Consider the following 11854-nt stretch of genomic DNA (forward strand, 5'->3'; position numbering starts at 1 on the left):
GGTAAAGCAGAGAGCTTTTTTACGACTTTGTGGGTATCGCAGTATTACAAGTCTTTCATTTACTCAATCATCATATTTATTATCGCTCGTCTCTTCGACTTGTAATGCCGCCACTGGTCGTACAACTTTGTGGGTATCGTAGTAGGTATTACAAGTCTTTCATTTACTCAATCATCATATTTATTATCGCTCGTCTCTTCGACTTGTAATGCCGCCACTGGTCGCTACTCGATTAAAGTAGCTACTCAATTGTCCTCACGAGGCTGAGTGCACCCCGAACTCCAAGCACAGAGCCGAAAAAAACCTCGACCTCCTGCGTGCAAGCCTAGTGTGATACCCACTCGGCCACGGAGGTTGCTAGGGCCTATGATACATATTTGCTACTAACATGGGCCCTTCTTGAAGGGAATAATTGAATTAACCTTCTACCTTCCTAGGCGCCTACTACTTTGGAATTCGGGCCAACGATAGCAAATTCATAATCCACCCGGCTTATCAGATAATGCTGAAATATGAGCTACTACTAAATAGATATTTCAATTTGCCTAGGTGTCCAAGTTCTGATTCCATAGACTAGACGGAGCCGAATGGTTTGCCAGTGTCAGGTTTTTATACGGGGTGTTTCAAGCAAAATAGATTCGAATTTCAGGAAGCTGAAGAAGTTTAGGACTTTTTCAGGAGGGAAAGATATCAAGGCTTTTAAATTTCCTTGATAGAAATTTTGGGAAGTGATAACTTATATGAGCTTAAAGGGAATGTTGCATTTTTAGGTTTGTCCACACATAGTCGACCAGACGTCGATTGACATCGATTGAATCGTCCACACTGCCTCGACAACATAGATTCACCTCGTTGATCGACCATGTTTGGACACACCTTTAGATTTAATCCTGAGTGGGACCGGGAAGAGGCAGTAGCACTCGATTGCCCAGATGGCAGATTGTACCCATCTGGAGACCAACCGTGCGCAACGTTGCTTAACTTCAGTGATCTTTTAGGAACTGCCACATGTAACGTGTTATCGCCGCGTTCGTAACTGGCTTGGGTAGGGGTACTCAAATACTCCTGCTTTTCAGAAATGAGGAATCCTAGGTTCCATAACGTAATGTATCTATTTATCCATTATGTGAGGTTATTGGAGTTCTTTCTTGTTGAATTTTAGTTGATTGCTTTGGATGTCACATTTCTTTTCTAATCTTTGTGGTAAGAAATTTTTGACAGATGATTCTGCACAGGGCAGGGCTTTGTTCAGACGTTTTTCTTGTGGAAGAAAGTGTTGGGAAGACGAGAATAGCAGGCTCCTAACCTACTGGGCCATCATATTACGAAAACCATTCGTATATCTTGTCTTCCAACTGTGATAAAGAAAATAAAATCCAAGAGAATAAGACTAATAGGACTGGAACAATTTTCGATAATGGTTCAAAGTTATTTCTAGAATACTTGCCTGATTTCAATTGAAACCCGTATCCTGTTTCTTCTAACCTAAATCTATTAATCCCTTCTCTCCTTTTATATCTTCATCATTTCTCTCTTGTCTCGCTCCTTCTTTTCACTCAATTACAAACAAAAATTGAAACCTATTTCATTTTTCCACTCTAATTTGACAACGGATGGGTTTCACAACTTATTTCACTTGTCTCATGTATTTTTTTTCTTACAATTTCAAGCAACTTGATTGAGGTTAAAATGTGTTCATACTCCCCCATTAGCCCTGTGTAGTAGATACAGTATAGATGAGATCACTGAAACGGAAACGACAAAGGAGAACTGAGGAACACACGAGAGAAAATAGAAGGAAAAATTGATAAAGACTTGAAAGTTATTGACAGTTTTGGAGGTAATATTACACCTTTATGTGTTTATTTCGTTTACTGAAAACACCCTTTGAACAAATGGTTAGTAAAAAGAAATAGTACAATGTGTTACTTGCATCTTGCATATGCATCGGAATGTCATTCATTAGAATTTAACGGTTCTTCAAGTGATTTAGAGAAACCCCGTTCCTTATGAATATTTTCTCATATGGTTTCAATTCTATGTTTTCTGACAAGTACTGGTGATAACCTTTGCTTTCTAGAAACTCCTCTAGATCAGTCTCTTTAATCTTCTCCTTATTAAAATGTTGCCATTCCACTGAAATCACCTTGATTTCTATCGTATCATAGGGAATTGTTTTTAGAATCTCAAGTTCTGATCCTTCTACGTCTAAACTTAGATAATCGATAACAGTTACATTGAGTGCTAACATGAACGTGTAGAATGGAAAACATTGGACTTGGAACTTCCGCTTGTAATTCTTTGAGCTGTTTCCTGCGGCTATTTTCCCAGTGCCCTTTACCCACCAGTACTGATCTTTCATATGAGTGGCAGATTCAAAAACGTAGACTTTAGCCTGGTTCGTTGGGCTGATACAGGTGTTGGAAATATACGCATTCCTGTTATGGGTTTCTAGTTTGTTGTAGTTATCTTCATCAGCTTCTATGAGCAGACCTCGCCAATGTAATGCTCTCTCCAGGTAGAGACTGTTGGATAGGAACACGCCATCCACTGCACCACATTCCACAAATATGCCATCCTGCTTGTCAGCAAATATTTCCCGCAGTATCTTTGTTTGTCCTTCGGATGGATCATAGGGGATGGTATGAGCAATGTTATAATTCCGCATAGGTGGTGCTTGCAAGTGATATCTTCTCAGTGTTTCGATCACATGCTTGTCGGTAGCCTCACCTTCCACATTATTGTCCACGAATTTTATGATTTCATTGTTGCGTTTTATACCAGTTTGTACATATTTGATGACGGTTGAAGCATATTTGAGGTACACTACTGTGAAAATCATGAAGAATACAACTATGGTGTTGACGACACATTTACTTTTGATCTGCATCTTGTTATTCTTGTCTGAAACCCAAATGAAAATATTCAAAATGATTTTAAGATTGAGATTTGATTAGATATCTATCTAGTCGCGTGTTATCCCACTGCGTGCCAGAACAATCGTAAGTACTTCTCAAATATTACTCTGCAAGAAACACATTTGAATTAAAGACAAGACGTTCAGTAGCAACTTGCAAACCCTATAACCTAAGATTTCGTTGCTGAAATCTGTAACTCCTCCCCATAATCCTCAAACCTTACATAAGCCCTGACGTGGGACAAAAGTTTTTCCCTTCTGATGTTGCATTTTCCCAAGTTCACATGACTTTCCAAGTTTCCTACCCTCCACGCAATGTCATGTTGCTACTTTACATTATGTTATATTGCCAATTCTAGGTCACCAGATAATTGACGACATTCTGTTAGCATTATCCACTAGCAGTACTATTAGCTTTTCTGATGGCATTAGCAGTTATGTTAGCAGATGGTGGTGTTCTGGTGAAAGTACACAAATGGATCGATGAATCTGAAATCCAAATGAAAATATTCAAAATGATTTTAAGATTGAGATTTGATTAGATATCTATTTAGTCGCGTGTTATCCCACTGCGTGCCAGAACAATCGTAAGTACTTCTCAAATATTACTCTGCAAGAAACACATTTGAATTAAAGACACAGAAAAATTAACAACTCATTTGCTATCGACTAGGTACAATAAAAACAAACTATGAAATACAAAACTGAATTATTCAGAACAACTTCTCAATTGAACAGACTGCAGAATACTTCTTATCACAACCATAATATGGCTCGTAAAAATTGGAACTAACTTGCTCCATTAAATCAGAAGTATCAGAACTCATCTTGCTGAGTCTACTGCTTCTACAGCAACCAAGACGAAATGGGATCGATGATGGATGTCCTCAGAAAGGCATCATTTATACTTGGGGTTTTCAACGGTTCTAGTTCTAACCTTTTCCATTCCTTTCTTTTTTTCAGATGGGAACTGCAGATTTCCCGAGCGATGGGAAGGCTCCTGGTTCCAATCCGGGATTCGGCAGAGTATTATCATAGAAAGATCAAGGTTGAGTCACAAGGGCCGCTGTTTGGCGTCAGATGGAGACAAATTCCTCATCGTGGATGAGTAAGTAACCAAAGTTTTCCACTAGGGTAACATTGATCTCACCTATGCATTGTTTAAAATAGGGAAAGTAAAAAGGCATGTAGGCTTTTGATTATGGAGTTCACCGAATTCCAGACAGTGCGAATATACTGTAAATTTATCGAAAAGGCTCTAATTAAAACTCACACCTCACCTAGCATACTTCATTAGGATATTTCTTTTCTGGTCTGATTTCAGCAAGGGCGTTTGTTACCGGTGTGTCGTTATGCATGAGAAGCACTTCAACGTTCTTCAGTACAAAGAAAGTAAGTCATTCTGCCTACTTGTGTTCTGTATGTGAACCACACCTTTACAGGGTGCCAATTTTTCATTATTTCTCTTTTCTCTCTCCTCTAATCTCTTAATTATTCTCAACCAACCTTAGTGGTGCATGTAAAAGTTAGCACCGTGAGCTTTGATGAGGTTGGTGGTTCGTGGTTCAGGTCCAAGTCAAGTCAGGAAACTTAGCGTAGTGTATTATTAAGCGGGACAAGTTAAATGTCATTTGTGACAAGCAATTATGTTCAACACAATTAAAATTCCCAATCTCTTTTTATCATTGCCCTATAATTCAGTGAATCATCTGAATAATAGTGAAATTCCTCTCAGAACATTTTAATAATTGCCTTTCCAAAAACAGCCCTATATTTTAAATAAAAAAGAAATTACCTCTTGGATAATAATGCTTTTTATGCTCCAAACAAAGCAACTTTTATGACAACCTATATAACTCTTCCCTCCCACCCCTTCTCATCTATTGCACTTGATAACTCTTCCTCCCCTCACGAACTACCTTCGTGATTTTAATTAGTACTTTAATATGCACGTCAGAGCTTCACTTGAAACGAAAAAAACTGCCATCTATTGCACTTGGTAACTCTTCCTCCCCTCACGAACTACCTTCGTGATTTTAATTAGTACTTTAATATGCACGTCAGAGCTTCACTTGAAACGAAAAAAACTGCGATACAGTTTGTACCAGAAATGCAGTGGATGGGACGCGTTTGCGCTGTTTCCTTTGGTGGCTGTGGTATATACAAGAAAGACTGACATGTTAGAGCAAACCCAATTCGGTTCAGTATACAGGAAAGATTGACATTTTATAGAAAACCCAGTTCGGTTCAGTATGATAAGTGCCCTTTCTCTAAAGTTGCGTCTATACTACAGTCGACAAAATCGATCGAAATCGACTGAAGCATTCCTCTGCTCTGTCAGGTATTGCATTATGAAACATGGTAGGTAGTATCTAGTAGGTACCTTATTGACTCCTTGTCTTCCTATCCTGTCCTGTTACATTTTCCTGTCCTTCGTCTGACTGAAATCAGAGTTGGAAGGTTGAGTATTAGGTATATTCCTGCTTCCTGCTAATCCTGATTTCTGGAAGACCATAAACTGAGTCGGTGACTTAAGGTTGTTGAAGGCACACATTACCTCCGGTCTCCGGTATGTAGGTAAAGTAATTAGGTCCTGTTGTTTTAAAATGCATAGTTCTGCACTTATTTCATGAACACCTTTCACTGAAGTCTGAAGCTTCTGGGAGTCCCAGAAAAAGCAAAAAGTTCACCCAAACCAAAGTAACTACCTATATTTTGATCACTCCTTTTTAGCTTTAAATAAAGATCTCACCGTTTGACGAAAATAACACCTACCAAAAGTCAGTCAAGCATGACGCCTTTGAGAGGGTGTGAACATGAAATTTATATCTGTCCCATGTAATACTCGTAAGTGGAGATGAAGTTTTTGTACTTCCAACTAAACTCCAAACGAAGAACATTTTGTGCTACTTTTGATAAAGAGGATGAAGGGGAAGAAGGATAAGGAGGGAGAAAGAGGCAGCAGCATGTTAATGACTATACAACATTGTGCCGGTGTTTGCGTCTCTTTATGGCGCCTTAGAGAGTTCTGCTGTGTGAGAGAGAGAAAGGAAGAGAGGGAGAGAGAGAAAGGGATGGAGGAATAGAGAGAAAAGAGAAAGGGAGAGAAGGGAAAGAGAAAGAGAGAAATGACGAGAAAGAGGGAGCAATGGGGAGAGGGAAGAGAGAAAGAGAGCAGCTCATTTCATTTAAAATTGAATATCATTTTCGTACCTATAGCACGAGGACTTTTTCTTTTTACCTCATTTTGAGGTTTTTGGTCTCCAAAGAATAAAACAGAGCAAATGTGACGTTTACCTTCAGCTGTGTGTGTGTGTGTGAGAGAGAGAGAGAGAGAGAGAGAGAAAGGGAGGGAGGAATAGAGAAAAGGGAAAGGGAGAAAGAGGAGAGAGAGGAAAGAGAGAGGGAGAAATGGGGAGAGGGGAGAGAGAAAGAGAGCAGCTCATTTCATTTAAAATTGAATATCATTTTCGTACCTATTATAGCACGAGGACTTTTTCTTTTTACCTCATTTTGAGGTTTTTGGTCTCCAAAGAATAAAACAGCAAATGTGACGTTTACCTTCATCTCCAGGTCTCTCATAGCGATTTGCCAGGTCCAATTGGCACACCTGATGAAAAATTTCACGATACTAACCTTCAGGTTATGGACGGTATGGTCTAATTAAAAATTAATAAATGAAAAATGAACAAAACTAAAAACTTTTTTCCCTCTCTCGGTAAACCCTTCAGGTTATGGACGGTATGGTCTAATTAAAAATTAATGAATGAAAAATGAACAAAACTAAAAACTTTTTTCCCTCTCTCGGTAAAAAAGTAGGAAAGTACCTACGCAAGGAGGGAACTAATTTTAAATGAGAGCAATTCATTATACTTCTCGCAATGTCTTGATTGTTCTTAAGTTCCACATAATTAAATATTTCAACGACTTCAATAAGTAACTTTAACTTTGTTCGATAGTTACCCCAGAGAAAGGACGGAATGTAACTTTAGTTTTAAACTGTGGCTTTGAAGAAGGCAGGGGGTGGTTGGTGAATTGTAGTGGAAGAGCTAAGAACGGTTCGTACAAAAGAAGGACAATACTGAGAATATTAAAATTTACTATAAAATAATTACTTTTTTTTAATAGGTTTGACAGAGGGAACTGTAACTGCTATGTTCTTATCGTCCCGAAATCGAAGAGAGAAAGAAGACAGTATAGGAGAAAGCCAGCCGATCCGAGAACGAACATTATCCCATCAGGATAAAATCCGCCCCGGGCGGGAATCGAACCCGCGGCCTCAATGAGTAACTTTAACTTTGTTCGATAGTTACCCCAGAGAAAGGACGGAATGTAACTTTAGTTTTAAACTGTGGCTTTGGAGAAGGCAAGGGGTGGTTGGTGAATTGCAGTGGAAGACCTAAGAACGGTTCGTACAAAAGAAGGACAATTCTGAGAATATTAAAATTTACTATAAAATTTTACTATAAAAAAGAGGTTTGACAGAGGGAACTGTAACTGGTATGGTCTTATCGTCCCGAAATCGAAGAGAGAAGGAAGACAGGATAGGAGAAAGCCAGCCGATCCGAGAACGAACATTATCCCATCAGGATAAAATCCGCCCCGGGCGGCCTAGCGCTTACAAGGCAGACGCACTATCAACTAAGCTAACTAGGCGGGCTAAAATAATTACTTGAAATTTAAAAAAAAATCATAAGACCAGAAATTCCATGACAAGAAGATGTAAAAAGATGTCAAACTTTGAAAAATCTACGAAAACAATGGGAAAGAAGAAAAAAAGTAAAAAAATTGTCCAACTCTGCAAGAACAAATACACAAAGTAAGATTTGCCTGGAAGATTTTACATTTTTAATGGGACTTGAATTTTCCGCCATCATTAAGTATGTAAGTGGGAAGGTACTTCGAAATTTTTGTGAGTCAAACAAGGATAGGAAGGAGGAGAAGAGGCCCATCATAATAAGGGCGAATTCTCGTGAATCAGCAAGATGGCTTTAACTCCGATTCAACTTCTAATATAAATTCTAATACAAATATCACTTCTAATTTCTAATATAAATTTGACGCAATTTATGCATCTATTACAGCAGATAAAGCGCCAATAAAATTGTAAATCACCTGCTGCGCCTGTCCGTAAAAGTCAAAGGTAGTTCATAACTTCTGCTTAGAATTTTCTGGTTTCGAAGGAATGGTCAAAGAATATCATCTTTATTGTAATACATTGAGCAATACCTATATTACATGGATACAGGGTAGGTTCCAATGTTTTGCTGCTCCCCATCTCGACATTTATGGAAGATAGGCTATTCAGGCTGAGGTACATGGACAGGACACCCTTACAGGTACTTGGGAGGTAAAAATAGTCTCGATGAAAGATTCCTGAAGTTTTATTATTCCATCTATCATAAAAGAGGTTGTTACGAAATTTCAATAAGCTGCATTTTGGTCTCTGAATATTGAAAGTCCTAAACGTGTATCCAAACATAGTCGACCGGCCATCAATTCCCATCGCTCGACGGCCGTCGGCTATGTGTGGACAGTGGACACAACTTAGTACGTTGCTGTTGGAAAGCCAGGTAGAAAACTACGTCTTATTTTAGGGAACATACATAGTTATTTCTCTTCGCTCGTTTATCTGTGTTTTTTTCGTACAAAGCATCTGTCTTTTACTTTTCTTTCATGTTTTCATCTGTCTTGGTTCTTTTTCTCACCCCCTAGTCGTTTCCTCTCTCATCTTTTCTTTATCTTCGGAGATTGTGTCATGAAGGGAAAACGTTTGAGAAAATTCTTCCACATCCCGTGGTTAGCAAGCTGCAATTCATTTTGTAAATGTGGAAGGTAAAAGTACATAGAACATCTAGAGAGCTATAACGGGGAATCTCAGGGACTTGGCAAGAATTCCAAAAGGGGAAGACAAATGAGTCGCCCAGACTGGGCTTAGTTTAGTAGGCCATTGTCGGTAGGGAGAGAAAAAACTTTTGTACCTACCTATATCATCAGCCCAAGTACCTAACTTTCGAATTTGGAAACGTGTTTTAACCAAAAGCGAATGTGATTTATTTTTAGCGGAGATGCCAAACGTTAGTAAGTTTTCTTTAGTCTTTTAGTAACAGACATACCATTGCTTAGTTTATAAAAATTTAGGAAGTAGTTGATGGTCTCAATGGAACGGTCAACCACATAGGCATTGTAGGGATAGGATCCTCGTAAAGCTCAGTTAGCTCAGTGCCTAAAATAAAGAAGACTACACTCCCAAGGGCCTCAATATTTCCAGGATACTCTGCTCTATCTGCAAAACATAACGCAGTATAGCACCAGAGCACATAACCTGCTGACATACCATTCTCAGCTGAAGAGCGACCTTTCTAGTGTGGACTTGGTTTAGGCGACTTCGATCAACCACAGAGTGTGGAGGCTGCTTAACAGCACCAAAATATTGCTCTGATCTCTTTGTTCATTATGTGAAAGAGAAAGAGAATGGAAAGAAGGAGGGAAGAAAAAAAAATGAAAGTAACTTTTGTTTTATCTTCTAGAAATTAAAATTCATAAAACAAAAAAGGAAAAAAAGGCAAAAGAACGCTGCTGCCTTTCTTTTCAATCAAAAATGCTTTGATGTTTACATCTGGCAATAACAAATTTCCAAAATGTATTCACTTTTCTCCTCCTCCTTCTCCTCTCCTTCATCTTTTCCCTCTCCGCCTCCTTCTTTTTCTCCACCTCCTTCTTCCTGGTTCTCTTCCTCATCCTTCTTCTTCTCTTCCACCTCCTACCTAAATAATAAACGTCAGGGCTTTCTCCTTCACCAGTACAAAAATATGTGCTTCTAAATGTATGAGAATTCAATAGGGCCTTGGTAGAGGATACCCTTTACGTAGGCCATTCCCTTCTCCTCTCCTTCATTTTTTCCCTCTCCGCCTCCTGCTCTTTCTTCACCTCTTTCTTCCAGTTCTCTTCCTCCTTCTCCTAGTTCTCTTCCTTATACTTCTTCTCTTCCACCTCCGACCTAAATAATAAACGTCAGGGCTTTCTCCTTCACTAGCACAAAAATATGTGCTTCTAAATGTATGAGAATTCAATAGGGTCTTGGTAGAGGATACCCTTTACTTGGGCCATTGTCGGTAGGGAGAGAAAAAACTTTTGTACCTACCTACCTATATCATCAGCCCAAGTTTGGGCCATTGTCGGTAGGGAGAGAAAAAACTTTTGTACCTACCTACCTATATCATCAGCCCAAGTACCTAACTTTCGAATTTGGAAACGTGTTTTAACCAAAAGCGAATGTGATTTATTTTTAGCGGAGATGCCAAACGTTAGTAAGTTTTCTTTAGTCTTTTAGTAACAGACATACCATTCTCAGCTGAAGAGCGACCTTTCTAGTGTGGACTTGATCTAGGCGACTTCAATCAACCACAGAGTGTGGAGGCTGCTTAACAGCACCAAAACATTGCTCTGATCTCTTTGTTCATTATGAGAAAGAGAATGGAAAGAAGGAGGGAAGAAAAAAAAATGAAAGTAACTTTTGTTTTATCTTCTAGAAATTAAAATTCATAAAACAAAAGAGAGAAAAAAATTAGAAAAAAGAAAGTGAGCAGAGAAAAGAGGAGAGGGGAAAAGAATTGAGAGAGAACGAAAGAGTAATAATTGAGAAAAGAGAGAGGAAGAAAGTAGGGGGGGTTGGCCTTCTTTGGAACAGCAATATCCTTGTTTCCTTATCCCCAATATCTTGGCTTAAAATGAAAGCATCTTAATCCACCATTTGATTGGAAAACTCTTTCGATTACTCCCTTCTTCCCCTCATATTTCCCTCCCTGTCTTTAGAGACTTTATCTTCCCAGGAAAAAAATCCCTTGGTCTCCGCATAATAAACTGAACTCTTGGTTCCGGGGAGACCATAGCTATGTCACCCCGAGGCCCTGCCTGGTTATCATGGTACATACATTTGCATATATCAGGGCCGGACTCCATCATCTTCAATTTCCATCAGAACTGTCCGAGCTCTCAACCGTCTCATCTTCGAAACAGAATCGTAGAAAGGTTGTCTTTTTCTCAAGATTTTTACGAGCAAAAATATATTTTAACACGAGAGTCACCCCTGTCATTTTGTTAGAAACCTAGAAAGAGAAATACTAGCAACCTGATTGGTTCAGAGGACTCTCTCATTACCTGACATTGCGTGCGTTTTCCTTGCAGAAAGTCCCGGGTTTGACTCTCAGAGGCGGTGAAAATAGATTGAGACGTTTGACGTATGACAAAATATGTGTAACCATGATACTAATATTTTTGGTTCTTTGCCATTTCGGTGACTTTGATAGGAAGATGTCATTTGAGTATGAGTTTACGATTACTCCAGTAACCTGTTCGCTCTCGACGGAGAAGGTCTTGGGTTCGATTTCGAAATGTTTCCTATCCAGCCCTGATCGCTGTATATGTTTTGAATTGCATACATACTTGCATATCTTGCATTCTCTTGAGGACGTCCCGAAACGGAATTGTATATTTATGTTAAATGCAACTTTCTCCTCCCAACCCCCTCCCATTCTCAACTCCTTCTCTCCCCCTTAACTCCCTCCCGTTCCTAACTCCCCTCTTTCTGTCCTTTACCTTTACCCCCTTATCTTCCGCCTGTCGCTATACTTATCCTCTCAACCAACTTTCTTCCAGTAAACTCACTCTCCCTTTCCCGGCTCTTCCCTTTAACTTATCCTTCCCTCCTCCCTCCCAATTCCCTCTCCTACTTTTCCTCCCCTCCAATTCCTTCCCCCTCTCCCCTACCTACCTATATAGTTCTGAACATATTATTTTTCCTCGTGTCTTCGACTCCACTGCCATTTTATTTTTCCATAACTTCATTCCTTACACAAAGTAAGTTCTACTACCTTGAGCTTTTGTCTTGGCATTCCTCTGCTCTGTCAGGTATTGCATTATGAAACATGGTAGGTA

General features: G+C 39.2%; 1 protein-coding gene across 1 annotated transcript; it reads right to left on the bottom strand.

Moving 5' to 3' along the window:
- Positions 1–1841: 1841 nt before the first annotated feature.
- On the bottom strand, positions 1842–3696 carry LOC103512020 (protein Star-like). Its single transcript, XM_026825620.1, has 2 exons — positions 3407–3696; positions 1842–2904 (listed from the first exon to the last, which is right to left on the bottom strand). The coding sequence occupies exon 2, from the start codon at positions 2888–2890 to the stop codon at positions 1970–1972; it is 921 nt and encodes a 306-aa protein (XP_026681421.1). The 5' UTR covers positions 2891–2904; positions 3407–3696; the 3' UTR covers positions 1842–1969.
- Positions 3697–11854: the final 8158 nt, after the last annotated feature.

This window comes from Diaphorina citri, unplaced genomic scaffold (genome assembly GCF_000475195.1).
Source record: "Diaphorina citri unplaced genomic scaffold, Diaci psyllid genome assembly version 1.1 scaffold782, whole genome shotgun sequence".
Classification (NCBI taxonomy): Eukaryota; Metazoa; Arthropoda; class Insecta; order Hemiptera; family Psyllidae; genus Diaphorina; species Diaphorina citri.

Bases quoted from the DNA above. Each gene is read 5' to 3' on its own strand.
- LOC103512020 (XM_026825620.1), bottom strand. From the start codon at position 2,890: ATGCAGATCAAAAGTAAATGTGTCGTCAACACCATAGTTGTATTCTTC.